At 55.9% G+C, this 24,965-nt stretch overlaps 3 protein-coding genes across 7 annotated transcripts; 2 read left to right on the forward strand and 1 right to left on the reverse strand.

Moving 5' to 3' along the window:
• Positions 1-241: 241 nt before the first annotated feature.
• Positions 242-17,131, forward strand: SNX1 (sorting nexin 1). Of its 2 annotated transcripts, none has more exons than XM_056344855.1 (15): positions 242-436; positions 4,644-4,746; positions 5,649-5,785; positions 7,062-7,131; positions 8,314-8,357; positions 9,384-9,525; positions 10,066-10,144; positions 10,889-10,964; positions 12,750-12,863; positions 13,017-13,110; positions 13,703-13,908; positions 15,267-15,410; positions 15,817-15,897; positions 16,341-16,412; positions 16,717-17,131. In XM_056344855.1, exons 1-15 carry the CDS (start codon positions 290-292, stop codon positions 16,765-16,767), a joined length of 1,560 nt encoding a protein of 519 aa, XP_056200830.1. In that variant the 5' UTR covers positions 242-289; the 3' UTR covers positions 16,768-17,131. The 2 variants fall into 2 exon arrangements, with proteins under 2 accessions (XP_056200830.1, XP_056200831.1); XM_056344856.1 differs by having other exon boundaries at positions 243-436; positions 7,065-7,131.
• Positions 17,132-17,178: 47 nt separating this feature from the next.
• SNX22 (sorting nexin 22) lies at positions 17,179-20,969 on the forward strand. Of its 4 annotated transcripts, none has more exons than XM_056344869.1 (6): positions 17,179-17,845; positions 19,668-19,751; positions 19,873-19,977; positions 20,047-20,141; positions 20,338-20,411; positions 20,549-20,969. In XM_056344869.1, exons 1-6 carry the CDS (start codon positions 17,777-17,779, stop codon positions 20,689-20,691), a joined length of 570 nt encoding a protein of 189 aa, XP_056200844.1. In that variant the 5' UTR covers positions 17,179-17,776; the 3' UTR covers positions 20,692-20,969. The 4 variants fall into 4 exon arrangements, with proteins under 4 accessions (XP_056200844.1, XP_056200841.1, XP_056200845.1 ...); XM_056344870.1 differs by having other exon boundaries at positions 17,280-17,424; positions 17,550-17,845; positions 19,873-20,141; XM_056344866.1 differs by having other exon boundaries at positions 17,266-17,845; positions 19,873-20,141; positions 20,619-20,969.
• Positions 20,970-21,096: 127 nt separating this feature from the next.
• On the reverse strand, positions 21,097-23,384 carry PPIB (peptidylprolyl isomerase B). Its single transcript, XM_056344865.1, has 5 exons — positions 23,111-23,384; positions 22,825-22,938; positions 22,574-22,667; positions 21,715-21,899; positions 21,097-21,513 (listed from the first exon to the last, which is right to left on the reverse strand). The coding sequence occupies exons 1-5, from the start codon at positions 23,264-23,266 to the stop codon at positions 21,391-21,393; spliced, it is 672 nt and encodes a 223-aa protein (XP_056200840.1). The 5' UTR covers positions 23,267-23,384; the 3' UTR covers positions 21,097-21,390.
• Positions 23,385-24,965: the final 1,581 nt, after the last annotated feature.

The following is a 24,965-nucleotide window of genomic DNA, read 5'->3' on the forward strand; positions in this document are numbered from 1 at the left end:
GGGACACACACTCTCCCCCTCCGCCGGTGCAATGGTACGGCCCGGCGGGCCACGGCCCCCCCCACCCGCCCAGGCTCGTGGCCGTTTCCATGGGGACGGAGAGACGCCTGCCAGCGGAAGAACACTGTGGCGTTCATTGGATTCCGCTGGTGGGGGAGGGCGGGGCAGGCGAAGGTACAGTCCAATCCGAAGGCTGCCCGCCCCTCCGGCCCCGCCCCGGCTGGTTAAGGCGGCGGCGCCGGTTTCCGGCGCGGCGGTCGCAGGCGGAAGCGGCGGCGGCAGCACGGACATGGCGTCGGGCGGCGCCTGCGGCTCCCGCTCCCCCTCCCCCGCTGAGCGCCTTCCCCCGCCCTTTCCCGAGCCCCATGGCGGCGACAGCGACGCGCCGGGGGCGGCCGACAGCGACACGGAGGGCGAGGACATTTTCACCGGCACCGTGAGTGTGGGCGGGGTCGGGGGGCAGTGCCGCGGGGCAGGCCCGGCCCGGCTGGGCTCTGAGGGAGGGGTTGCCCGCTGCCCGCAGGCGAGCGGTGTGGCATCCTCTGGGTTTGGTTAAAAAAGGGGGAAACGCCCCACAATAAAAGAGGCGGGGGACAAGGCCGCTGGGCTTTTGTTCTGCAGGGAGCCCAGCATCTCCTCCGGCCCCGAGAGCACTTCGAGCGCCGTGGGTGGCTGAGGGGGGCGGGGCTGGGGGCCCGGGGTTGTCCGGGAGGCAGGGGGCTGGTCACAGGCAACCGGCTTGGCCGTGGGGCTGTGAAGCGGCTTAGGCCAGGCTGCCCCCTGGTTCCCCGAGGTTATAACCTGCTAATTCTTGCAGAACCCAAGTGTCTTGAAGGAGCCTGTCCGTGTGAAGGTGTCCCTGTGTGGCTCGGGCACAGCACTGGGGGCAGCTGCCCGCTTCTCGATATGCCCCCCAGATCGGGGTCAGAGTAACTCGTGAGCAGGTTTCCTCGCTAGTCTGAAACCCAGTGACAGCCACAGGCTTAGCGTCTTTGCTGTGCAGCTTGTGAGACTTCACGGGGAAGAGCCCTGTCTTCCTTCCCCCAGCATCGGCTCTTGTCCCCTCAACATCCAGAGGGTGCTGGTGTGGCTGATGTGGTGCTTGCTGCCTTCAGTTTGGTATTGGGGGATGAAACCCTGCATGCAGTGGGGGTGAGATGACAGGAGGTGTCCACTATCCCCTGTTCATGAAGAGCAGGCTCACCAATGCCTTGATGGCTCCCTTGCTTTGTACTGGCACAACTGGCTGCAGGAGGGTCTAGGAAGGTTTGGCTGTACTTGTTCAGCAAACCAGATCGCTGGTGCTGCACAGATTCCCTGCTGAAGGTGGAGGCATGAGTGGTGAAGGGCTTTAGCACCTTTTCTTGTTCCTAAGTCTCCTGTGCATAAATCCTTGGTTGTTGAAGGCTGTTGGCATTAAATCATGCCAGCTGTGCCAGTGTTTGATCCCAGACAGTGACCAGCAAACAGAGTTAAAAGACTGGCTGGTACTTTTCCAAGCTGAATCCATCCCCAGCCAGCTGCTGGCCTCAAGTTCTTGGGTTTGGCATCTGCGCTGAGTGAGGGGCAGCAGGAGGTGGCTCCTCCAGCACATTGGTTGCTTGAACACTGCAGGTACTAGGGCTGATTTCCTAAGCTCTGCAAGCTGAGGCTGGTCATGTTGTTCCCTGCAAGGACTGACACTGTAGCCTCTGCCTGCCTCACCCAGGCTTTTTCCAGCCGCCTGCTCCTGCTGGCAGGGCAGGAGGAGTTGGTGTCTGTGGCAGGAATCTCTCCAGAAACCTTCACCTGTCTGCAGTTTCCCAGCCCTGATGTTTTCCTTGGGCAGGGCTCGGGGAGGCCTGGAGCAGACCATGGCCATGCACATGCAAACCTGCCAGCTGCTGGGAGTGGATCTGGCCTGGCTAAGGTTCTCTGGCCACTGGCACAAAGCTGGAGTTGTCTCTGGCCTGCTTCTGGTGGGGCTTCTGGCTTGGTGCTGCTCTGGTGTTCTTGAGCTGTGCTTGCTCAGCAGCAGGCTATCTTCTGCTCATGCCTTAGCAGCAGCGAACAAGGCAGATTTGGGGAGATGTGGGTAGATTCTGTCCTTTGTGAGCTTGTGAGGATGAAACATTCACGCTGTTCTGGGCAAAACACACCAGCAGGGTCATATACTTTGGAAATAACGCAGAAAAATGCAACCCAGGTTTTGCAAGAGGAGGATGCTGGTACCTCTGGCTGGCACCAGGATGTGGTGATGGTCTTGATCTTCTTGGGACCTTTCTTAGTTGAAGAACTGGAAGATGTAGTAGGTAGCTCATTGCTTTGTGGTAGAGGCAGCCTACCAAAACAGCCAAGTGCTAGCTGCCATGGGCTTTCAAGCAAATAAAGCGTCCCTTTGCTGAAACTGGAGTTTGTTAAGCTAAAGCAGCTTATCAGGTGCTTATGTTGTTGTTGAGGCAACTGTCATAACTAATACTTGGCTCTTCTGTGCAAACCGGTGGCTTTGCTTGTGTGTGTGCCCTTGAGCGTGAGCAAAACACTTTCTGTGAAGCAGGGGAGTTGGGCTGGTGAGGCAGATCCACCCGGCTGCCAGCCAGTTCAGGTGGCTTGACAGCACTTAGCTGTCTTACAGTAGCCAGTGAAGAAGCAGTTGGGTTAGACACAGTATAGGTGCAGCTGCACATCATCTGCCTGGTGACAAAAGCTGTATCTTTATGTGACCACAGCCCTCTCTAGGGATGCCCTCAAAGGCTAGCTCTTCTGATGCAAGGTCTGCTTCCCCGTGGTAGGTGTCAGGCTTTTGTGGGGGGACCCAGGGAGCTTCTGCCTGCACACGTTATGGTCAGTGTGCTGTCAGGCCTCTGAGAGGGCGGGTGTTGTGTCATGGGCTGATCTAAAAGAAACTGTGGCTCTTCTGTGGTAGCAGATGGAGAAGTAGGAAGAGGGTGTGTTACTTTTATAGTCTTAGAAACTACATTTAATGCAAACTGAGAACTGGTCACAGTAGAAAAGCAGATAGCCCTTTTCTGCATTTGAGAGCTGGGAGACTCATTAGGGAAACTTTAGAGACCACCTTCCCTTGTCCATGTAGAACAACGTTTCTTCCAGTTTGAAGACCTCCTGCAGAAGCAGAGGATCTGAATGAGACCTGCTACAGATGTCTCAAATGTAGGTGGTAGTAGTCCTCTTGTTGGCTCAGCTGCTGGCTGGAAGAGGTCCCTGTGGCAGTAGCGCTCTTGTTGGCTTGGGTGTCAGTCTGAAGGGCCCTGGGACAGGTCTGGGTGTGCTGTTTGGCATGGGTCTCTCTGCTCCCCATTCTCCATCACTAGCAAACATAGCTCATGCCTCTAACTGTCGTGATCCAAGCTGGGAGTGGTCCCAGCTTTCTCCTCCCGGAAACATCCTAAAATATGGGAGAACTCTTCATCAGACAGTACTGGTGGTTGATGTACCCAAGGACTTGAGCCCACCTCAAAGGGCAGCTGCTCCTTCAGGAACAATGGGAACCGATGATGTTTCCTTGCTGAAGACAGTGGTGGTTCAGAGTCGCTGCTAATAGAGCTTCATTTACTGGCCGTCAAAGACCTGTTCTGTTCTCTGCTAGGATGTTAAAGAATAGTGCTTGCTGTCTGATTCTTGCTTGGAATAACTTGTACTTGCTTGTCTGCCTGCAAAATGAGGGATGATTTGTGATGCCAGCGTCCATAGCTCTTGCCTGCAGCAGGAATGAAGAAATAACTCTGCCTTCTGGTGTGGTGGGCTGGTTGGCATACAAGCTCTCAGATGGGCTTTCACCTTGTCCCCACGCCTGCTCCCAGTAGCTGGGACAGTCCAGTGCGGCTCCATGAAGCTGTCTCCCAGCAGTGCCGGGACCACAGAGTCCGTGAGCTCCTCTGGCACCATTTGGAAGTGAGCTGCTGCACCAAAGCCTGGCCCAGCTGCCTCCAGGCAGGCCCTAACCAGCCCTCTGGGGAAGGGCTGCTGGGCTTGTGGTGGCAACCAAATTGCTAGCACAAGTTCAGCTGCTGACAAGGCTCCTGTGGTGCCCAGTGCCTTGCCTTCACGCAAGCAAATTGCTGTGGGTCTCTGCCACCAGTGGTGACAACTCTGCTTTCCCAAGGGTTCTCCTGTTGGCTGCGTGGCTGGCTCCTACGGTTAAGTGCAAGAGGGTCTCTAGTGCTGCCTGCCTGCCTTGTTGCAGTGTGAGTGCTGGTGTGTGAGGCACTACCTGGAAATGGCACAGCTGGGTGTGTTATGGGTGTGTGAGCAGGAGCACTTATGTGTACTTTGCCTGCTGCTCCTGACACCTGTCGTGGAAGGACTGGGGCTGTGGTGCTTGGTCTGTGGGCTGGCGTGTACCAGTGACCTGCTAGCTGCTCCTCTTCTGCTAAAAATCAGGATCAAAACTGCCTTTGAAGTTTCATGTGACATTTCGTGTCCCTAATGGCTCAGATGCCTCACTACAGCCTGGCTGGCAGAGATTGTAACACTCAAGGGTGGGTGGAAGGGAAGCCCTGTGATATCCTCCAGCCATGCTGCTCAGAGTAGTGACCCTGTGTCGCAGCAGCTAGGAAGGTGAGCTGTTTGGTCCCCCAGCCTCCATTCCTCAGTGTAAACGATGTCTTATTGTCATTTAAAATGTGGTTTTGATTCTCTTACAGAGCAGGCCCACAGCACCTAAAAGGGAATCTCTTCTCCCTGTGAGCAGCACCTCCAAAGAGAATGGGGTTCATGTAGAGCAAGATGATCAGGACTTATTTGCAGGTGAGTGTGTATCTACTGGGTGTTTGCTGGAGCTTCTGAACTTTAAGGCTGGAGTGATCTGTTTTTAAGCATAACATGCAGGTCAAGGATATTTCTGGACTATCACAGGTTCTTATCTCAAACTCATGTTCCAGCATGCTCTGGAAGCACTGGTGGTGTTTTGGGGAAGGTCAGAGTAGCCTCCTCCAGGTCTCTAATATAATCATGTGGCAGGATTAACTGTTTGGAAGCTGAAGAGCATTAAAATGGGGTTTGCTTTAGTTTTGTTGCCTTAAACTGTAAGGTGGTGAGTGTCCTCTTAGAGTTAACAGGCTTTTGTTCTCTACCTTCTCCTCCCTCTGTGCAGGTGGAGGAAGCATCTCTGACAGAGATGTGGCTGTTCCCAAGGAACAGGAAACCTAACACTCCTCAGCAGGGGAAAATGAGGAGGGTCAGACCTTCCCCAGCCCTGGCATGGTGGGACACCTCTGGCAGAGGCATCTGAGAGTTAGTTCTGGAGACATCTGCTAGCAGATGGAAATTTTTACTTCCTCTGGGTGGAGAAGCGTACTGGGAAGGATCCTGCCTTCCAGGCTGGCCTATGTGCTGTGTAAAAATCCAGCTCAGCTGTAGCTGTTCTAGTGCGCAGCTCCTCCCGCACGCAGCAAGGAGGTGATGCTTGGCTCCTTCTAGAATAAGAAGTTAACTGGATTAACTTTGTATTCTCCAGCAGTTTCTTACTCCAGTGAAGATGCATTAAGTCTTGCTCTTCCCAGTGCTTACAGGTGTCCTCCCTATGGAAGTTTTTTGCTAATTAAGATTATTGTTACTCCCTAGATCCCATGAACCTCTCTGAGAATACTGAAATTACCTTTCTAGGAACCCAAGTAGAGAGGCTGACCCTTGCAAACTTCTCTTGACAGATGCCACTGTAGAATTGTCTCTAGACAGCACGCAAAACAACCAGAAGAAGGAACTGGCCAAAGCATCCAATCCTGCTCCCTCATTAGAAGTAGCTGCAAGCTCTTCTTCTAGAAACCCTCCAAAGAGCTATGAGGAGGTGAGAATTGCTCTGAGCTTTCCTACTTGCCCTGCTGGTTTCAGACTGTAATTGGCAGGAACCTGTCTGTTTACTTAGTTGTAAACATGCATCTTAAATGATGCAATTAATGTAATTGCCATATTGGATGCCCTGGCTTGTGTATCGGGCCATCAGTCTGGGACTGATACCACTAAAGTGGGGTTCAGGTCAGCCTGATGGCATTCTTGTTTGTGTGGTGGTGTAGACTGCCTCTGAAGCTGAAGTAGCAAGCAGCTGATCTGGTCCTGAAGGTCTGAGCTCTGACTTGGAGCTTTAGCATGCTGTATTGCTGCAGATGAGGCAAGTGGTGTAGCTGCTCTTGTCCATGTTTTTCAAAGAAACAGTCTCCTGGGTGACATGAGAGCGCAGGGCCCTGAAGTGGAACTTGTAGTCTGGTTGCCAAGCCCAGTTAATCAGGTTGTACTTGGCCTAAATCTGGGGTTTCTCCTTTAGAGAGACTGAAATCATTTTGGAGACAAGGGAAGCGCTCCCCAAACACTCCTGAGCTCATGAGGGTGGACTCTGCAGTGCCATCAGGAGCAGTGTCTTAGGCTGAATTCAGACTGGCTTAAGTGAAGGAGCAATGCAGAGCTAGGGCAGGATGCTGGGCTGATCAGTGAGCTGATAAGCTGTTGCCTTCATGTTCACAGACCAAAGGTCATTTGAGGCTGGTCTCAGCTGTGCTTCACCCAGTCCTTTAACATAATTCCATTAACGAGGCACTGCAATGCTTGCTAAGCAACCCTGAAGCCTCTGTGGTCTGTCACCCACTGGCCTTTCGCAAAGCAGGGTATGACAAAAAGACCTGTCCAGACTGGGTCTGCTTCTTGCTATCCTGGTGCTCCATCCCCATGTGCCTATACACTACAACTTAGCTTCTGTATAGGTTCAGTATCTTATGCTGGTTCAGATGAGGACTGAAATCGTGACATAAAAGAGCTCAAAGGGAGCTATCTTGTGCAGAGCTGAGCCTGGCCTCTGCAGAGTTTCATCTTGGGGCTGAGCAGTTTGTACATCAGTCTGTGCAGATAGTGGTGTAGTAAAGACAAATCCAGTTTGGGATCCTTGGAACATGTAGTCTGGACACAAGTGAAAACCTTGAGGGATTTACAGAATGACCTTGGCCAGACTGAAGTGCCAAAGATGCCCTGGCAGTGTGAAAAGCTCACTGTAATGTATGGAACTTCATGGTTTAGGGTGGTTTGAAGCCTTGCTTTCTAGTTTTAACTTGCTGTACTTGTGTGCTTACTCCAAGCAGCTGGAAGAAGAGGAACAGGAAGACAAATTTGAGCTGACTGTAGGAGTGAGTGATCCAGAGAAAGTTGGTGAGTTAATGTCCTGTCCTGCTGCACAGTGAAGCACAGTTAGACAAGCTAGGCTTTACAATAGGACTGAATGCAACTATGACCTCCACGTGCCATAGCCCCAGCTTTCAAGCTGTCTCCGCAAGTGCAGACTTGATCCTGGAGTAACATCTTCAAGGCTTCTTTCAACATCAAGAAGAATTGAAGCTACACAAAGCAAAATCCTAGGTTGCAAACAGGTGATGCGGGAGCAGGTTCTGGAAAGTGAAGGACCTCAAAGGCAGTGAGCCAGGAGCAAGCTTTTTGGGAGGGTGAAATGTGATGCTTGCAGTAGCAGAGTTTGTTGCTTGGAACTGTGGTGACCAGCTTGGCTTGACCTCCAGGCATCGCTGTCCTGTGTGCAGCTGGCAAGAGGGAGGCAAAACTGCCTTAACCTAAAACTGTATTATTCCATGCTCTGGCACCTTCCCTAGCAGCTATGCTTGCCAGGGAAGCACCTCTGACTTCAAACTGAGAAGCAAGAGGGTTTCTCTCTTGGAAGTGAGGGTCAGTGGAACTTGGCCAGCTATGTGGCAGTCTCTAGGGTGCACAGAACCCAAGGTAACATCAGGGTGGCTCACGAGTGGCAGCTTGCTCTCACTCCATGGGTTGTGATCTCTGGAGCTGGGAGGTGCACTGACTTGTAAATTGGAGGTCTGTTAGGGGTAGATTGGACTTCTGAGGCTGCCCTTCAGTTGAACTACCAGGTAAACAAGGGGATTTCTGTGTTTGCTGGAGAAAACTGCCTGTCATGTTTCAGAATCCAACCACATGCAGCCAGGGGCCTTCTGACTTGCATACTCTGAATAGACTGCTTCATGTGCTGTACAGCCACCCAATTGTTGCGTGCTGAGCAGATGCATGGAGTCAGCCCAAATGCTGTCAGTGTAACAAGCGCCTGATTGTCAGCATTGGCTGCCTTAGGAAGTAAAAGGAGGGCTAAGCAGTCAGGTTGGGGAAATGCCTAGGTGGGCAGGGGTCCAAGGTCCCACAGTGAGATGCTGCCTGTGGTTCTGTGTGGAGATCTGGGGCTCTGTCAGGCTGAAGATGAGAACCACTGAGGCAGGCAGAAGCCAGGAGATTGCAGGAGCCTTATGCTTCACATTCAGGTGATAGTGGAAAGTGCTGATCTTGTGATACTAATGCCTTGTTTATTTTCCACAGGTGATGGCATGAATGCGTATGTAGCCTACAAAGTGTCAACACAGGTATGTCTAACTTGTTGCTCCTGAGATGGGGTGCCATTATTTTTCCATGTTTGAAGGCAGCTGGACTGTCTGTTCTTAGCCAAGCCAGTGATGACCTACATAGACAGGAGGTCTGAATGCCTTGTTACATGGATTCAGGAGTTCTAATCCACCCCTGCAGATCAAAGGATGAGCCTAGCTGAGAAATAGGTTTTTGAATCCATTTGAGACTGTCTTTTTTTTTTTCTTTTTTTCTTTTTTTTTTCCCAGTCAGTTACATCTTTGCTGTCCTGACTGATACCGATGCTCCGTGCTGGAGTGAGCAGCAGGAAGGATATTTGTTAGGGAGAGCCCCAGACACTGGGGCCATTGCTAAAGGTTCTGTGCTGACAGTAGCATCAGGTTAAGCTGACCTGAACTCAGCTCTAGCTGAAGAGCTGCTGCTGTAACTAGTTTCGTGTCAGGACCTGCTCTCCTGGGCTAGTCACAAGAAATTGAGCCTTCTGCAGCTAATGCCCTGCTTGGAGCTTTGGGATGCTGCTCTGAGCTCTGCAAAAAGTTGTTCCTAGCTGTCTGTACAGCAGCTGTTGGACTACAGGCATCTTGTGGTCTGAAGCTGATGGTATGCGAAGGGGACTAGGGACTTGTTAGCCTCCACTCCTGCTCTGCCAACACAGTCAAAAGCCACTGCTGGGCCCTGTAGTCAAAGTGATAAAATGTGACCTGACAGCAGTCCCTGTTCCTGGGTGGAGCAGGGATGATGGGATTAGGCAATAGGCAGGGCTTATCAGGCAACCTAGGCTGAAGTAACAGCTGCTCTGTTATTTAGTGTTATTAGTACTGCTACTTGGTCCCAAGGAGAACTGTTAGGAGGTACATTGCTGAAAACCTAGACCAAAGCTCGCTCTGTTCATTCCTTGTATCTTGCAGAGCTCAAGCTGTCCTACTTCATCCCCAGAAGTGACAGCAGATAGAGTTAGTAAGGCTGTGCGTGCTGGGGCAAGCTTCCCTGTGTGGGCCTGATCAGAGTCTCATCTCCTCTCCCAGACAAGCATGCCCATGTTCAGGAGCAAGCAGTTTTCAGTGAAAAGGAGGTTCAGTGACTTTCTGGGTCTCTATGAGAAGCTGTCGGAGAAGCATGCCCAAAATGGGTTCATCGTTCCTCCACCACCCGAAAAGAGCCTCATAGGTAAGTGGTGGAGGTGCAGAGCACTAGAACTGGTCCTTCTGATGCTGAGCTTTGTGCCCGAAGGAGAGGCCTGCCTGCAGTCTCAAAGCTGAGAGGGAAGCTGCAGAGCAGCCTTGGGAAGCAGGTGTGGAAAATAATCTGGGTTCTGTGGCACAGTCAAAAACTCTGGTTCCATACTTGGGGCTCTGGGCTTAAAGCCTTGTTTGCGTTCGGTGATACTTCTACACCTGCTTGATGGTAGAATGAAACCTTATCCTCTGCACTGTCGCTGAATTGCTGTTCACTTGAGTCCAGGCCTGTAACTATTCCAGTCTTGCCTGTTGTTGCTTTTTCTCTTTTCTGGATGTCGACTTCTGCTAGATGTTAGGTATAAGCAGATTTTAAATTCCAGAATAGCTCTTGCTGATGCAAAGTCTAATTCCTGTTGTAAAACGCCTCTCCTCTGCTGTCACCCTGGTAGTCTGTACTTTGTAACAAACCATGCTACCTTGTGTGTTGAGTTTGAAGCAGCTCATTAATTGCATCTTCATTCTGTGCTAGGAATGACCAAAGTGAAAGTTGGGAAAGAAGACTCCTCCTCTGCAGAGTTCCTAGAAAAAAGACGGGCTGCTCTAGAGAGGTACAGACCCCAACAGCTATCCCCTTGTGTCTGAACCAAGCAAGGGACCTCTGAAAGGCCAGATTGGCTGCACTCTCCTCCCTACATGAGAAAAGCAGTCTGCTTCTGGGTTTGCAGCAAACCTGGAGGCCACTAAAGAGTTGCAACTGCAGAGAGTTGCTTTGACTCTGTAAAACAATCTCCTGCTTCAAAAGCCTCTGTTGGTGTTTGGTCCAAATCTGGCCAAACTCCACTGAGAAGGCAGGGAGAAAAGTGAGCTGTCTCAGGAGCCCCAAAATAGATGTTAAGTAATTGTACAAACAGCGCAGATCAGGTGAGAAATAACTTGATCTCTAACTTGCACCCTAACTCCACAGCCATAGGTGGCCTTTGCTGTGCTGCCTGTGTTGACTTTTGTAATTGGCACGAGGATGCTGATCCCCTCCAGCTTCAGCCTCTGAAAGATCTGTTGAAGTGTTGTTGTTAAGGATGTAAGGCTGGATCTTGATCACATGGCATATCAAGTAACTCTTGCTCTAGCAAGTGTTAATCAAGAGGTTGGTGGGTCTGGTCTGGCAGGCTGGTCTCACTGAAGCCCACAGAGAGGGAGGACTCTGCGTGGGTGAGTGAGAACAGCTCGTTGGGCCTGACTTCCAGCTACCCAGCTGCCACTTCAGAGTAAATAACAAGTGTGTTGCAGCTCAGTGTGATAGCTCAGAGCCAGGTTTGCTACAGCCAAAGTAACACCTGGTGTGTTCTCCACAGGTACCTACGGAGAGTTGTCAGCCATCCAACAATGCTGCAAGACCCAGACGTCAGGGAGTTCTTGGAAAAGGAGGAGGTCAGTAGTGTGGGATAATGTAGCTACAGGTACCTTGGAAGTGCAGAAGGAAAGGGTACACAACTGGTTAATGAGGCATGGTGCTTCAAAGCTCAGCCAGAAGTAGCAAGAACCCTGTAAGAGCTCTTAACCAGTGATGATGAGAACAGATGTGGTGGGTTGACCCTGGCTGGATGTCAGGTGCCCACCAAAACCACTCGACAGAGGAGAGAAAATAAAAAGAAAGGCTCATAGATCAAGATAAGAACACGGAGATCACTCAGCAATTACTGTCTTGGGCAAAACAGACTCAACTTGGGGAAAATTAATTTAATTTATTGCCAATCAAATCAGAGTAGGGTAGTGAGAAAATAAAACCAAATCTTATAACACCTTTCCCTCTATCCCTTGGTTATTCCAGGCTTAACTTTACTCCTGAATTTTCTGCCTCCTCCCTGCCAGCTGTGCAGGGGGATGGGGAATGGGGGCTGCGGTTGGGTCAGTTCATCACTTGTTGTCTCTTGCTCCTTCCTCCTCAGTGGGAGGACTCCTCACCTCTTCCCCTGCTCCAGCATTGGGTCCCTCTCATGGGAGATGGTCCTCCATGTACTTCACTGACCTTGGCATCTGCAGAGTTGTTTCTCTTGCATATTCTCACTCCTCTCTCTGGCTGCAATTGCTGTTGCACAGTAACTTTTTCCCCTTCTTAAATACGTTATCTCAGAGGTGTTACCATCATGGCTGACAGGCTCAGCCTTGGCTAGTGTTGGGTCCATCTTGGAGCCAGCTGGTATTGGCTCTGCTGGAGATAAGGGGAGCTTCTGGCTGTTTCTTGCAGAAGTCCCCCCTGTAGCCCCGCCTGCCCCTACCAAAACCTTGCCGTGCCATCTCAATACAACAGAACTTTCTCCTGTGTCACTGCTTGTCTAAGCACTGTGTGCTTGTAAAGAGCTCTGGCCTAGCATCGTGGTGGGGGCACACGTTGAGAACACGTGTAGTCTGTTTTCTGAAGTCCATGACAGGAGTGCAGCCTGCTGTTGAGAGCTGAGGGGGAGTCCCGTGCTGGCTTGCCCTGATGCTCAGATGTCGAGGAAGAGCTGGCTCTGTACTGAAACATGTGCCTGATGTGGTCCCTGCTCCTCCGAGGAGAGCGTGACCTTGTCCAGCTGCACACCTGATGTGGAGAAGTCATTCTTCAAGAAGCTGAGCCCTGGGGAAACCCTACCCTGAGTGATTCCAGTGCTAATGCTGTGCTGGCGGGCTCTGGTGTAGGAGCAGGCATGGAAACATCCCACATTGCTGCACATGCAGCTCTGTCTGGAAAATAGTTGTGGCTGGTGTAGGGTATTTCCCAGTGTCAGAGCACCACACTACTCTGTGTCCCCCAGCAGTACAAACTGCTGCTGGCTTTTGGAGTGCTCTGAGACACTTGTACGTGCCCATGTGACTGGTGGCAGCTTGGACAGCCCTCGGTTCAGGGATTCCTGTAGCATGGCAGGTTCTTACAGATCTGTGTTACCTTGGCCAAGCAGAACGGGCAGACCCCAGATACAGTGTAAGGTTTAGGAACTGCTCATTTGTTTGAAAACCACTCTGGTCCCATTATTGGAAATACTGTACAGGCTATGCAGCTGCTCAGGTGGTGTCTAGCTAATTCTTTGCCGGTAGCTGTGGTGTACGTGTTGCTGTGTGCAGGGAAACCTTGCCTGTTAAGGGAACTCCAGGGGAGAATGATGCCACTGTGGTGGCTGCTCGCTAAGCTGCTCTTACCTCCTGGTAAAGCAAACTTTTTCTCTTGCTTTATAGCTACCGAGAGCAGTAGGCACCCAGACCCTGAGTGGAGCAGGAATACTGAAGATGTTTAACAAAGCTACGGATGCTGTCAGTAAAATGACCATCAAGATGAACGAATCGGACATAGTAAGTATTAGGACACCTCTGGGCTATTCTCGTCCTCGCTCCAGAGCTGCGTACCCTCCCCAGCTCAGGCTTTGGGTGCGAGATGCGAGGAAAGCCCTGTGCTCCTGCAGTGATACCATCTGTGGGAATCAGCTCTGGCTTTACCCATTTCAGTGGTTCGAGGAGAAGCTGCAGGAGGTGGAGTGTGAGGACCAGCGGCTACGGAAGTTGCACGCTGTCGTTGAAACGCTAGTGAACCACAGGAAAGGTAACAAGCTTGGTACCGCTTGCCGTGTAGCTTGGCCTCTAACATTTGAGCCTTGTGCGGTGCCTGACTGGAGGTTACCAGTGTGCGGGTGTCCTAGGGGCACCTCTGAGAAGATAAGATAGTGCTTCCTTACTGTAAAGGACTCAGCCTCTTCATCATGGGAGACAGAAGTAAAATGGTAATCCCACCTCTTCTGTCCAGCCCTGCAAGTTTAGGATGACAATGTTGAAGTGAACCAGTGTCCTGCTGGATGGAGGCTGCTGTAGCAAACCTGAGCAGAGCTGATCTTATTACTAATTCCAAGCTGTCCTCTGGCAGGGAGCGGGGATATTTTTCTTCCTCTGCGTGTTTTGGCTGACTTCTGCAAAGCTGTGCCTCTCTTCCTCCTCTGCTGCTTCCCCGCTCCTCCCTGGCTGGAGTTGCCTAGCCCTCCTCCTGCTGTGCTGCAGAAGCTGCCAGCTCTGACCAAGACAGTGCTGGTTCTTCCAGCTGACATCTCCTGGGGCTACAGAAAATTAGCGGCTGGGGCTTTACTTGCAGAGCACCTGGTGTAGCGAGGCCCATCGGCTGACTCTCTTATTCTGTTCACCAGAGCTAGCGTTGAATACAGCCCAGTTTGCAAAGAGCCTGGCCATGCTGGGGAGCTCGGAGGACAACACAGCCCTGTCCCGGGCGCTGTCCCAGCTGGCTGAGGTGGAAGAGAAGATTGAACAGCTGCACCAGGAACAGGCTAACAATGACTTCTTCCTTCTGGCCGAGCTCCTGGGAGATTACATCCGCCTTCTCTCAGTTGTAAGGGTAAGCACTCCTTTGGGGCAAGCTCTAGGCTATGCTGCTGGTCCTAGTACTGATCTTTAGGCTTAGGTGTGCTAGGAGGGCAGCTAGTCTTCTAGATTGAAGCACGGGGCATGGCATGCCTCTGACCTCTCCAGGCAAGAGGGCAAACTTGTCCAGTTGTGCATGTGTTGGAGTGCTTAGATTGGGAGAGCAGGGTAGGTAAGGCCTGGCTGTGCTGCTGTTCTCTAGGGGAGATGTAGAGCAAGTTCATGGCTCTACATCTTCCAGAGGTGAAGGCTGTGGCTGCTGCAGAGGTGGTGAGCTGTTGATAACCTCTGATCTGGTGCTGCAAATAGATCTGCCAAGCGCCTGCTGGGGGAGAGCTTGAGTCTTCAAGTCCATGCAGCCTGCCTGGTGCACTGGCCTCCTTGCTGGAGGCTGAAAGAAACAAGTCCCAAGTGAGCTGCAAGTCTGGCAAGCTGGCTCATTCCTGTCCCAAACATGTGCTGCCTCTGAGCAGTTGTTTCTGAAGGCTGCGGAGGCCAGGATGCAGCCTAGTGAGTAGGCACAAGCCCCCCTCTACTGGGAAGTGTGGTGGGTGCTCCAGAGCAGGACCAAGATCTTTGGTAGTGCTGGAGGTACTAAGTCTTATCTTCTGGTAAGGAGCCTTAGCTAGTCTTGCCTCTTGGCTGTTCTGTCCTTCTGACCAGGCTATCAGACACAGCTTTCTGCTTTTCAGGCTCTTCCCCACAATTTGGCTGGGTGCATTCAGAAGCCTAATGGGGTCTTCCTTGCTTGGGCTGGTGAATTGCAGGCCGGCTAAGACAATCTGACCTCCTGGCAGATGCCTGGGAGCTGCTGCTGGAGATCCGGTGTGAGACAGGCGAAGGCAGCTCCTTGCACTGGCCACTCTCAGCAGCAGGACTGAAGCGGACAGGCAGCAGTGCTTGGGGGTGGGCTGGATGTGCTTGGGATGCTGTCAGTTCAGTAGGTGGCCTCAGGCCTGTCCAGGCTTGCAGTGAGCTGTGCATGTAGCTGAAGCTTTTCCAATAACTCTCTCCTGCCAAACCCTAGAGCAGGTGGGCAAATCCTGTGCTGCCAGCCCTGCACGGAGGGAGGCCCCAAAGCTGCTCCTGAAGCATGAGCTGGTTGCTGTTGTACTTGGGCTTCTTCACTAGCAGGGCAGTCCATGGTCAGGCTTGGGTTTGGTTACACTGAGATGGGTTCAGGACCTGACCAATGAAGCAGCTCTGCTGTTAGCAGGTGCCCCCCTTGCCAAAGGCGTGGTTGTCACTGCCAGCAGAGCTACTTGCAGCTGCCCGCTGCTGCTGTTGTGGTAGCAGAGGCAGAGCAGAGCTCAGTCTGCTCCTTCCTTTCAGGGAGCCTTTGACCAGCGCATGAAGACCTGGCAGCGGTGGCAGGATGCCCAGACCATGCTGCAGAAGAAGAGGGAGATGGAGGCCAGGCTGCTCTGGGCCAACAAACCTGACAAGCTGCAGCAGGCCAAAGAGGAGATCTCGGAGGTAGGGAATGAGGAAGGCTGGGGTCTCTGCTCAGCTCCTTCTCTCTGCGCTCTGCTGCTGAGCGGTAGGAAGGGGACCTTTTGAGAAGAGGGCCTTCTGAGCTGAAGGGACAGGTATCTATTGTGAAGCTTGCATCAAGGGATAAGTCAGCCTTGAGCAAGCCCCACAGGAAGACACAGAAGCTGCAGGAGGGGCTGCTTGTGGTCCCACCTCCAGTGGCTTCCTTGCTGAGCTTGCAGCAAGCAGGGGATGCAGCTTGCTGTGGCGGTGAGGACCAGAAATGCCAACCTTTGCTCCAGCAGCACCTCTCGCTTGAACAGTTGTGGTTGTGAAACTGTTTGGATAGGGGAGTGAGAGCTTCTTCGCCTCCCCTCCCCTGGAAACAACACGCTTCCTCTCTCTGCAGTGGGAGTCTCGTGTGACACAGTATGAAAGGGACTTTGAACGGATTTCTGCCGTCATCCGCAAGGAAGTGATACGCTTTGAGGTACGTTTGGCCCAGCCCTCGGTGTGCAACCCTCCAGCTGGTTGGCATAAATCTGTCTTGGCTGGGAACACCAGGCTGGGCTACCTAAGGGTCACCTTGGCTCCTGACCCTGCTCCCAGTACAGTGGCTGGCCATGTTTGTAAGTCTGGACACCTGTGAGTTGGGGCATCGCTACCGTGGGCAGAACAGATGTCTTTTGGCTTCTTCCCAGAGAAGAATTTAACATCTTTAAAAATGAAGGTGGGTGGGCAAAGATCCTCTGAGCCATCAGGCTATGGCCAGAGATGAGCTTCATCCTCAGCATCTTGGGTTCTTGTGCTGGTCTCTCTGTGGAGGAGAGAACAGGAAAATCCTGGTGATTTTTCCTCCCTGCCCCCTCAAAAGCTGGAGAGTTTTTCTGGTTTGTTCATCCTTGTACTCACTGTGGTGCCTATCTCTTGCAGAAAGAGAAATCGAAGGACTTCAGAAACCATGTCACTAAATACCTTGAGATGTTGTTGAACTCTCAGCAGCAGGTGAGTAGCCATGGCCCCTGCTGTGGTTTTGCTTCCTGAAGCTCAGCCCTGCGAGCTCATGCCCCCATCAAGCATGGCCCCCCCTGTGGGTTCGTCCCACTCCCCAGGTGTGGCAAGGGGTGGACCCGTGGGCTGGAGCAGGGCAAAATATGTGTTGCATCCCCCTTGATGCCTCCTTGGGGTGTCTGTGCCCCTGTGGAGGAGCTTCTGCTCCCTCAAAATAAATGCTTGTCCACTCACTCTGGGCTTGGCCTGTGCTGGCAAAGTGCCTGCAGGCTCCTGACTCCCTCTCTCCTCTCCGCAGCTGGTGAAGTACTGGGAAGCATTCCTACCCGAGGCCAAGGCCATTTCGTAATGGGACAGAGCAAATGAGCGAACCTGAACTTTGCCTTTTTTTTTTTTTTTTTTTTATATACACTATACCTCTTCCTCTTTTACACGTGAATGAACCCTAGTTAAACACTCTGGAGCTGGTAGAGGTTTAACCCCAGACAAGCAGCTTGCAAGCCAGTAACTCTTCTAACTGTATATTTTTCATTTAGCAACATATATTTTCTTACTGAAGAGAAACTAGTTTCCTGCTTTAAGACCAGACCTGCAGCAGGGGGTTAATGATGTATGTAAAATGTATATTTTTCAGGCTGGGTTTTAGGGCTCTAATGACTATCTTACTCCTGCAGTGCCATTAAATTCTGTAATAAAACTTCTATCAGGGCAAACAGGCTCCATCTGTGCTTGGGGCGGGGAGGGCTAACGGCCGCATCCCGCTGATGCGAGGGCAGTGGCACCTGCTGTGTTGTGACGGGGACGTGGGTGACCTTGGGCACTGTCCCGGCCACCTGTCCTGGCTCCTGATTAAGCCTTGGCTTTCAGCACGAGCTGTTTTTAGGATCTGAGCTCAGCGGGGCTGTGCAGTGGCCCCCCTCGGTGGGGTTTGTGGGGGGACCAGCCCCCCCAAGAGCCAGCAGCTGGCCTTGGCGGGCTGTGGTGCTCCTTTTCCCCTGTGGCCAAGGTTTGAGCCTTCGAGTCCCCCCGGGGAGCTGGGTGTCATCAAACCCGGCACCCCTTCTGCTGCCGTCAAAAAAGGAAAAGCAGCTCGTGCTGACTTCCCACTTCCCTTTCCCCTTGTCCCTGCAGCGCCGGATCCCTACGGCACCTCCGGGCTGTGGCCCCCCCCGCCCCCAGCGGGCTGTACCGGGCGCTGCAGGACCTTTCCTTGGGGTGCCCGCGGGCTGGCTTCGGGGTCCCCTGTGTCACCCCCGTGGGTGGCCAGGGGCCGTGGCTGCCCCGGTGCCGCAGCCGGCGGGAGGTTACAGCGGCGCGAAGCCCGGCGGCCCCCCCGCGCCCCCCGGCAGCCGCGGGCCATGATCGCCGTCTCCATCCCCGCCGCGGAGCCGCAGCCGGCGGCGCGCAGCCCCGAGAAGGCGCACACGGTGAGGGGCGGCTGGGGGGGGGGCGGGGTGGGATAGGGAGTGCCCCCCGCCTGCCCGGGGAGGGTGCATGGCGGGTGTGTGTGTGTGCATGTGTCGCTCTGTCCCGGAGGTTGCAGGTCCCCGATTGTCGCCGGGGGACCCCACATGCCCCGGGAGCGGAGGTCCCTGCCGGAGGGGGGGCACAGACCCTTTGAAGGGGGTTCCTCTCTGGTCCCCGTGGTTGGGGGGTCCCTGCCTGCCGCGGGATGCCCCCACCTGCCCTGGGTCTCGGAGGTCCCCAAGTTCTCCCAGGGACCCCACCTGCCGCGGGGAGGGGTGCATCCTTCTGCCCCAGGGGCCGGAGGTCCCCAAGTGTGCCCGGGGGGGTCCCCCCACATGCCCCCAGGGGGTGGACGTCTCTGCCTGCCCTGGGTCCCTGCCAGGGGCACCCTCTGCTCTTGACAGAGGGGGTGGCCCTGTCCCGCGGGTCCCCTCTGTCCCCGGGCTCCTGCCTGCCCAGGGTGCCCCCCCTCGCCTGGGGGATGGCGATCCTTGCCTGCCCTGGGGGGGGGGGGGGCGGTGTCCATCCGTCCCAGTGTTCCCAGGGGGTTGGAGGTCCCTGCCTGTCCCCAGGGGAGTCCCCACCTGCCCGGGGTTGGAGGCCCCCAACTGCTTTAGGACCCTGTTGGGGGGGGGACGGGGGGACGACCCTCTGCCCTGGAAAGGGTGTGTGTGTATCTTCTCTGCCCTTGGAGGTGCTTCTGGTCCCAGGGGTTTGGTGGGTCCCACTCTGCCTCTGGGTGCCCTGTCTGCCCTGGGGAAAGGTGGCCCCTGGGCAGGGATGGGGGGGTGTGTGTGTGTGTCTCCATCTGCCCTGGGGGGGCTGGGGTGGAGTGAGGGGTGGGTCCCAAGGTGCCCCAAGGGCTGGAGGTCCTGCCTCCTCCCAGGGGCCCCAGCAGGGGTGGGGAACATCCCTGCTTGTCCCGCGGAACGGGGGGGTCTCTGCCTGCCCTGGGCCCCTGCCCGAGGGGCCCTCTGGCCCCTGGGGGGAAGTAGGGGGGTGTGTGTGGGGTGTGTGTGGGGGGGTGTGAGTGTGTGTGTGGGGGGGGGGGTTGGGGGGTGTGAGTGTGTGTGTGGGGGGGGTGAGTGTGTGGGGGGGGGTTGGGGGTGTGTGAGGGTGTGTGGGGGGTGGGGGTGTGTGGTGGGGGCGGGGTGTGTGAGTGTGTGTGTGGGGTGCGTGGTGCCTGTCTCTGTGTCTCAATCCCGGCTGCCTCCAGGGTGTGTGTCCTCACCGGTGCCAGGGGCCACAGACTCCCCCATCTGCCGGGGGCCGGTGGGTGGGGTGGGGGATGGCGGAGAGGTGGGGAGGGTGTCCCTGAGTGGGCTCCCACCCTCGGGGTCTGGGTGGGGTGTGGGTTGGTGCCCCTTTGTCCCTGGTGGGTGGAGGTCCCCGCCACTCCCCCGGGTTCCTACCATGAGCAGGGTCGAGCCTTCTGCCCTTAAAAAAAAGGGGGGGGGTGGGTCCCTGTACCCGGGGTGGTGGGTGGTGTTGGGGGGAGGGGTGGGGGAATAGTATGTAGACCCTGCCAGCCCCATGGTGTCCCCATTTGCTCCATGTCATGATGGGCCCTGCCTGCTTCATGTATGAGTGGCCCCACTCAGGGGTGTGTGGGGTGTGTGTGTGTTTTGACCCTAGCTACCCTAGAGGTCAGGGGGTCACTGCCTGTCCGGGACAGTGCTGGGGGGGAGGTCCCCAAATGCCCTCCCCAGGTGGGGGATGTGAGCTGGAGGCCCCTGCCTCCCTTGGGAGGATGGAGGCTGCAGTGGCTGATGCATGGTGCAGGTGTTCAGGGTGGAGGTGCTCTGCAATGGCCGGCGGCACACCGTGGTGAAGCGCTACAGTGAGTTCCAGGCGCTGCACAAGCGGGTGAGACCACCGGCACCATGGGGGGACATGGGGAGTGGACACCAGCTCCTCGGAGCCGAGAGGCCCAGCCTCATCCTCCATGGTCCATGTTGCCATCATGTCCCCCCATGCTCTACCCTAGATCAAGAAGACCTGCAAGGTCCCCGACTTCCCTACCCGCCATGTCCCCAACTGGATGCCCAAAGTGCTGGAGCAGCGCCGGCAGGGCCTGGAGCTTTACATCCGGGTAAGGAGCCATCCAGCTGTGGCTTTTGGGGCTTTTTTTGGGGTGCTGACCCCCCTGGGTACATGGCAGGGTGTCCTGTACCACAATGAGGAGCTGCCCCAGGACGTGCTGGACTTCCTGAAGGTGCGGCACTGCCAGCAGGACCCCAAGGCCAGCAGCCTCCCGTGAGTAGCTGAGCAGCAGGCAGTGCCCTCGGGCTCTACTGACACCCTGCTCATCCCACATGGTGCTGGGATCACCCCCCTCACACATGTTAAGCACCCCAAGACACAGATGGGCAGGGGGCCGGTGCACAGCTGGGCCACCCAGGGTGAAAGCAAGACCCTTTGCTGGGCACTGACATCTCCTCTCCTGTGGCAGCACTGGCCACCTGCCCTCCCAGCGGCCCGTCGTCAGCTTCTGCACTGATCCCTACACGCAGCCACTGGGCACCGGTAAGGAGTGGGACCATGGGTGCAGGACCCCAAACCCTCCAAGGGAAAAAGCTCTGTTGGGCCCCCAAAACATGCTTTTCCTTTAACGGGACCTGGGAGGGAAACAAAACTGCTCCAGCTCCCCCCTTTCCTCACAGACCCGCTCCCCAACACCGTCCTCAGTGGGGTGCTGCAGGGCCTCTACATCCCTCTGAGCTGTACCCCCAGGCATGCAGCACCCCGAGCCCCCAGCCTGCTGGGCTCGCAAGTCCCCACCCAGCACCCAGGGCTGCAGCGGTGAGCAGCCAGCCAGGCAGCAGGAAGGATCCCTGTGGCAAAAATAACACCTCCACGCTGCGATGGGGCAGGAAAAGCCAGGGGCTGTGGTGGGACCCACAGCTGCTCTCCAGACCAGCGTTGCTCACCTACCACTATCCAAGGTGCCTTTGTTGGGAAAGCCCTGGTGCTCTGGGGTTCCTGCCTTTGCATGCTGAACTGTGCTGGAAGACCCTTGGCATCTGGGCTTTGGTGCAATAAATCACTTGGGCTTGACTGGCAAAAGATCCCTGTACTTTGTAATTCTGCAAATCAAATTCAGGGCCAAGCACTGTGCTGCTCAGCTTGGTGAAATGTGAAGCAAGGGGGCCAGAGTGCTGAAGGGTGCTAAGTGATCTGCACCACTCCAGGAGGAGAAGAGAGGCAACTCTTTAAAAAACACATTGGTCACATTTATTGGTGCATGTGCTTCTTACAAAAGTGATGGGAAGAGGAGCCAGCATCCCATCCTGCCTGCTGGGTGGCTGGAAGGCGGCAGGGTGAAGGGGGAGGCCAGGCAGCAGGGACATGGGGCACAGCGGCTCTGCTGCTGCTCACCTGCCCCAGGACGACAGGGAAATGCGTGGAGAAGGGAGCAAGGCAGCCCCAGGCCCGCAGCCCTTCGCAGCTGGGTCCCCTGCAGAGCGCAGGGCCCCATGCTGTGTCACGGAGCCGGGAGGGTGGATTACTCTTTGGCAATGGCAAATGGCTTCTCCACCTCGATGGTGCCACAGTCAGCAATGGCAACATCTTTCAGGGGCTTGTCACGGCTGTCTGTCTTAGTGTTCTCCACCTTCCTTACCACATCCTGGGAAAAGCAGAGGTGTGGGAGTGGGGAAATGCTGGGCACAGGCAGTGCCAGCTTAGCACATTCCCTGTTCCAGAAGACACCTCCCAGCCCATTCTCCGCAATGCTCTGCTCCCAGCCAGCTTGCCTAGACAGCAACTGCCTGGGCCTACTCTCCCCCTGGGAACTGATCACCCCTCTACCACCCCATCACACCCTTACCATGCCCTCCAGCACTTTGCCAAACACCACGTGCTTGCCATCCAGCCATGGTGTCTTCACTGTAGTGATGAAGAACTGGGAACCGTTGGTGTCCTTGCCAGCATTGGCCATGCTCACCCAGCCAGGGCCGTAGTGCTTCAGCTTGAAGTTCTCATCAGGAAAGCGGTCCCCATAGATACTTTTTCCTAATGGGAGACAAAAAAAAGGCTACATTGGAAATATGTTGGGGGGTGTGTGTGATGATGGCAGGTCTCTCCACAGGCCGGGTGGGGTGAATGAGCAAATCTAGAAAAGGGACTAACAACACTGCAGGGAACCATGAGCTACTTGGTACCAGAAGGAGCTAAAAGCACCTCATGAGCTCGGCAAGGGGAAGATTATGCCCCCAAGAGACTGGAGCAGGAGGCTGTGCAAGAGCAGACCTGCCCAAATGCTTATAAGCCCAAATGCTAACACCATCAACTCTACTAATGTTTGCTAAGTGCTGGTGGAAGCGTCCGAACTCTGCTGCTACTAGGCCAAATGCGTCCTGGCAGCCAGAATCCGAGGCAGAGGCACCAGCTGCTGCAGAGGAGTTTTCTTAGTGAGGAGCTGCAGGTCCTCCTGGGGCAGAGGGCACAGTAACGTGGGTAACACTCAGGTACTAGCTAGCCAAGCCTCACTGGGCCCATCCCTCCCCAGCACCAGGCTCTGCTTCGAGGCCAGGTCTCTGCGAGCTGTGGGCCCACCGCTCCCACCACGGCACCGTGCCCCAGCTGCACATTGGTCCCCAGAGCAGCCAGGCTGTGGGCTGGCAGCATGGCCACTGTCGTGCTTCAAGACAGCAGCTGGATCCCCGGGCTGCCGCAGGCCACGGTACCTCCAGTGCCGTCTCCGCGGGTGAAGTCTCCTCCCTGGATCATGAAGTCCTTGATCACACGGTGGAACTTGCTGCCCTTGAAGCCGAATCCTTTCTGGGGGCGGGGAGGGGGAACCCGAGTGAGGCCGAGGGCCGGGCCAGCGCTCCCTCCGCCGGCTCGGCCGCACGGCGCCAGGCAGGACCCGCGGGGCGCCAGGCAGGACCCGCCGGGGGCCGGCTGAGGCCCGCCCAGGCACCCGCTGGCCCCTCACCTCCCCGGTGGCCAAGGCCACAAAGTTCTCCACCGTCTTGGGCACCGTCTTGCCGAAGAGCCCGATGACGACGCGGCCCACGTCCTCCTCGCCGATCCGCAGGTCGAAGAACACCTTGGGGGGGGCGGGGGGCGGTTGGGGGGCAGCAGCGGGACCGGCCGGCCCCCCCCGGGCCAGCCCCCCGAGCCTAACCCCCCGAGTCCAGCCAGGCCCGGCCTCCCAGCCTCAGGCCTCCCCCCACCTCGGCCGCCCCTCCCCCCAGGCCGCCGCCGGGCCCCACCCCGACCTTGGCGGTGACCTTGGGTCCCTTCTTGCGCTCGTCGGCCCTGGAGGCGGCGGGCAGCAGGAGCAGGAGGGCAGCGCCCAGCGCCGCCGCCGCCACCAGCACCTTCATCCTCCGCCGCTCGCAGCCCGGCCACAGCGCCCGCCGCGCCGCCTGCATCCGGCCGCGCCCCCCGCGCCCCCCCGCTCCCGCCGCGCAGTGGTACGCGCCGCGCCGCGCTCCCCGCCCGCCCGCTACAGCTGCCCGGGCGCGACCAACGGCTGCTGGGACGGGGGGGGGGGTGGGGTGGGTGGGTGGGGGTGGGGGTGGAAAGGCACCTTCCGGCCGGGCGGGGGCGGTGCCGGAGGGAGCCGCCGGACGCCTGCCACGTTGCCCTTTGCTCAGGAAGGGAGCGAGGCGCTTGATTGGTCAGCGCGGAAGAGGAGGCGGGGCGGAGGGAGGAGGCCGAAGGGCGGGGCTGCGGGTGTGGTGCCGGCCAATGGGCGCAGCCGGAGGCCTGGCCGGGGCGGGAGGGCACTGAGGGGGCGCGCGGCGGCGCGGGGCATTGTGTGCCGTTGGCATTGACCGGACAGAGAAAATGGCAGCTCCGCGTCCCCAGCGGCCTTCGCCGCTCCGCGCTCGTCAGCGGGGGGACGCGGCCTTGCCCTCCGTGCACCCCCGGCTGCAGCGACGGAGGCCTGCCCGGGGGTGCCCCTGCCGGGCCTGCCCCCTGCCCTGGGGCGAGGCTTGTGATGGAGTTGAAGAAAGGAACGAGAGGGGAGAGCGGCCTTCACCGCGGCCCGAATGTCTTGTAAATACCAGATGTGGCCAAGCTGAAAGCGCACAGGAGTGTTTGCACTAAGGCAGGTGCCCATGTCTAGCTTAGCATGGTTGTTCACAAACACTGGAGTTGAATACATGGGAATTGCCTTTTTTTTATTTTAACGTCTACTCAAGTAGCTCTTGTTCAGCATTAACCACCAAGCATACAAACCTCTAAAGGAACTGCCCGGTGGAGATGTGTTTCCAAGGGCCAGGGAAAGTTTGTCTTCTCAGAGCACAAGTGTCCCAAGACAAATTTTTAGGAACGGGAAATAAAAGCTCACACTAAAAATACTACCTTAAGGCTGGGAAACGGAAGGAGAAGAAGCATTCCAACAAAATCCCAGTGTGAAGCAGTTTCTAAGAGCAGGAGTCACGCTGCAGGTGTTTTGCTGTCTAGATACAGGGAAAAACACTTTGAAAAGACGCTATGTTTGGTTGATAGGTGGCATCTCCTTTAATGATTTCCTCTGTACAGAGACTAAATAAGCAGCAGCCATTTGCACACTGGTGGCTGATTCCATGGAGGGGGCACGGTGCTTCTTTCTGTGCAAGATCCTGGCTAAGTGACCAGAGGTGCAGAGGGAGGCAGCAGTGGCTGGGCTTGTGTTGTTGCCACCCTCCCCTGCAGGCACAGCTGCCAGCACAGTGTGTGCCGGGGCTGGGGGCGGGGGGGGGGGGTGGGTGGGGTGGGGGGTGGAACTCAGCTGGTGGCAACTTGGGCCAAGCCCCTCTGTGCCCTGGCCAGCACACAGGTGTACCCGGTGCCTTTCCACCTAGGGAAGGCACAGTTGATGCCTACGACAGCAGTTGTCAGTGCTGTTCCAGAGACACAGGGACCACATGACAGCACGTTTTGGGGCAGTTCAAATCTTTGCATTCCAAGTGGATCAATGGTTTAGCCATTCTCCTGCCCAGGATGCTGGAAGCGGGAACACGCAGGCACAAGGAGCAGAGAAATCTGTGTCACCACGCCTTGGCCAAGCTCTGTGGAGCCAAACTGCCAGTGGTTGTAAAGCACAAAGTATGGAGAAAGTCCCGTAAGTTCCCACACTGC

Source organism: Falco biarmicus, chromosome 7, assembly GCF_023638135.1.
Source record: "Falco biarmicus isolate bFalBia1 chromosome 7, bFalBia1.pri, whole genome shotgun sequence".
NCBI classification, from domain to species: domain Eukaryota; kingdom Metazoa; phylum Chordata; class Aves; order Falconiformes; family Falconidae; genus Falco; species Falco biarmicus.

What these genes read in the sequence shown, in the direction of transcription:
- PPIB (XM_056344865.1), bottom strand. Translation starts at nt 23,266, where the DNA reads ATGCAGGCGGCGCGGCGGGCGCTGTGGCCGGGCTGCGAGCGGCGGAGG. An exon ending in CCGCGGAGACGGCACTGGAG is followed by an intron (nt 21,900 to 22,573) that starts GTACCGTGGCCT and finishes GTCTCCCATTAG; the next exon opens with GAAAAAGTATCTATGGGGAC. An exon ending in GCAAAGTGCTGGAGGGCATG is followed by an intron (nt 21,514 to 21,714) that starts GTAAGGGTGTGA and finishes TGCTTTTCCCAG; the next exon opens with GATGTGGTAAGGAAGGTGGA.
- SNX22 (XM_056344870.1), top strand. Translation starts at nt 17,777, where the DNA reads ATGATCGCCGTCTCCATCCCCGCCGCGGAGCCGCAGCCGGCGGCGCGC. An exon ending in CCCAAGGCCAGCAGCCTCCC is followed by an intron (nt 20,142 to 20,337) that starts GTGAGTAGCTGA and finishes CTCCTGTGGCAG; the next exon opens with CACTGGCCACCTGCCCTCCC. An exon ending in CACGCAGCCACTGGGCACCG is followed by an intron (nt 20,412 to 20,548) that starts GTAAGGAGTGGG and finishes CTTTCCTCACAG; the next exon opens with ACCCGCTCCCCAACACCGTC.
- SNX1 (XM_056344855.1), top strand. Translation starts at nt 290, where the DNA reads ATGGCGTCGGGCGGCGCCTGCGGCTCCCGCTCCCCCTCCCCCGCTGAG. An exon ending in GCTAGTGAACCACAGGAAAG is followed by an intron (nt 13,111 to 13,702) that starts GTAACAAGCTTG and finishes TCTGTTCACCAG; the next exon opens with AGCTAGCGTTGAATACAGCC. An exon ending in GCCTTCTCTCAGTTGTAAGG is followed by an intron (nt 13,909 to 15,266) that starts GTAAGCACTCCT and finishes CCTTCCTTTCAG; the next exon opens with GGAGCCTTTGACCAGCGCAT.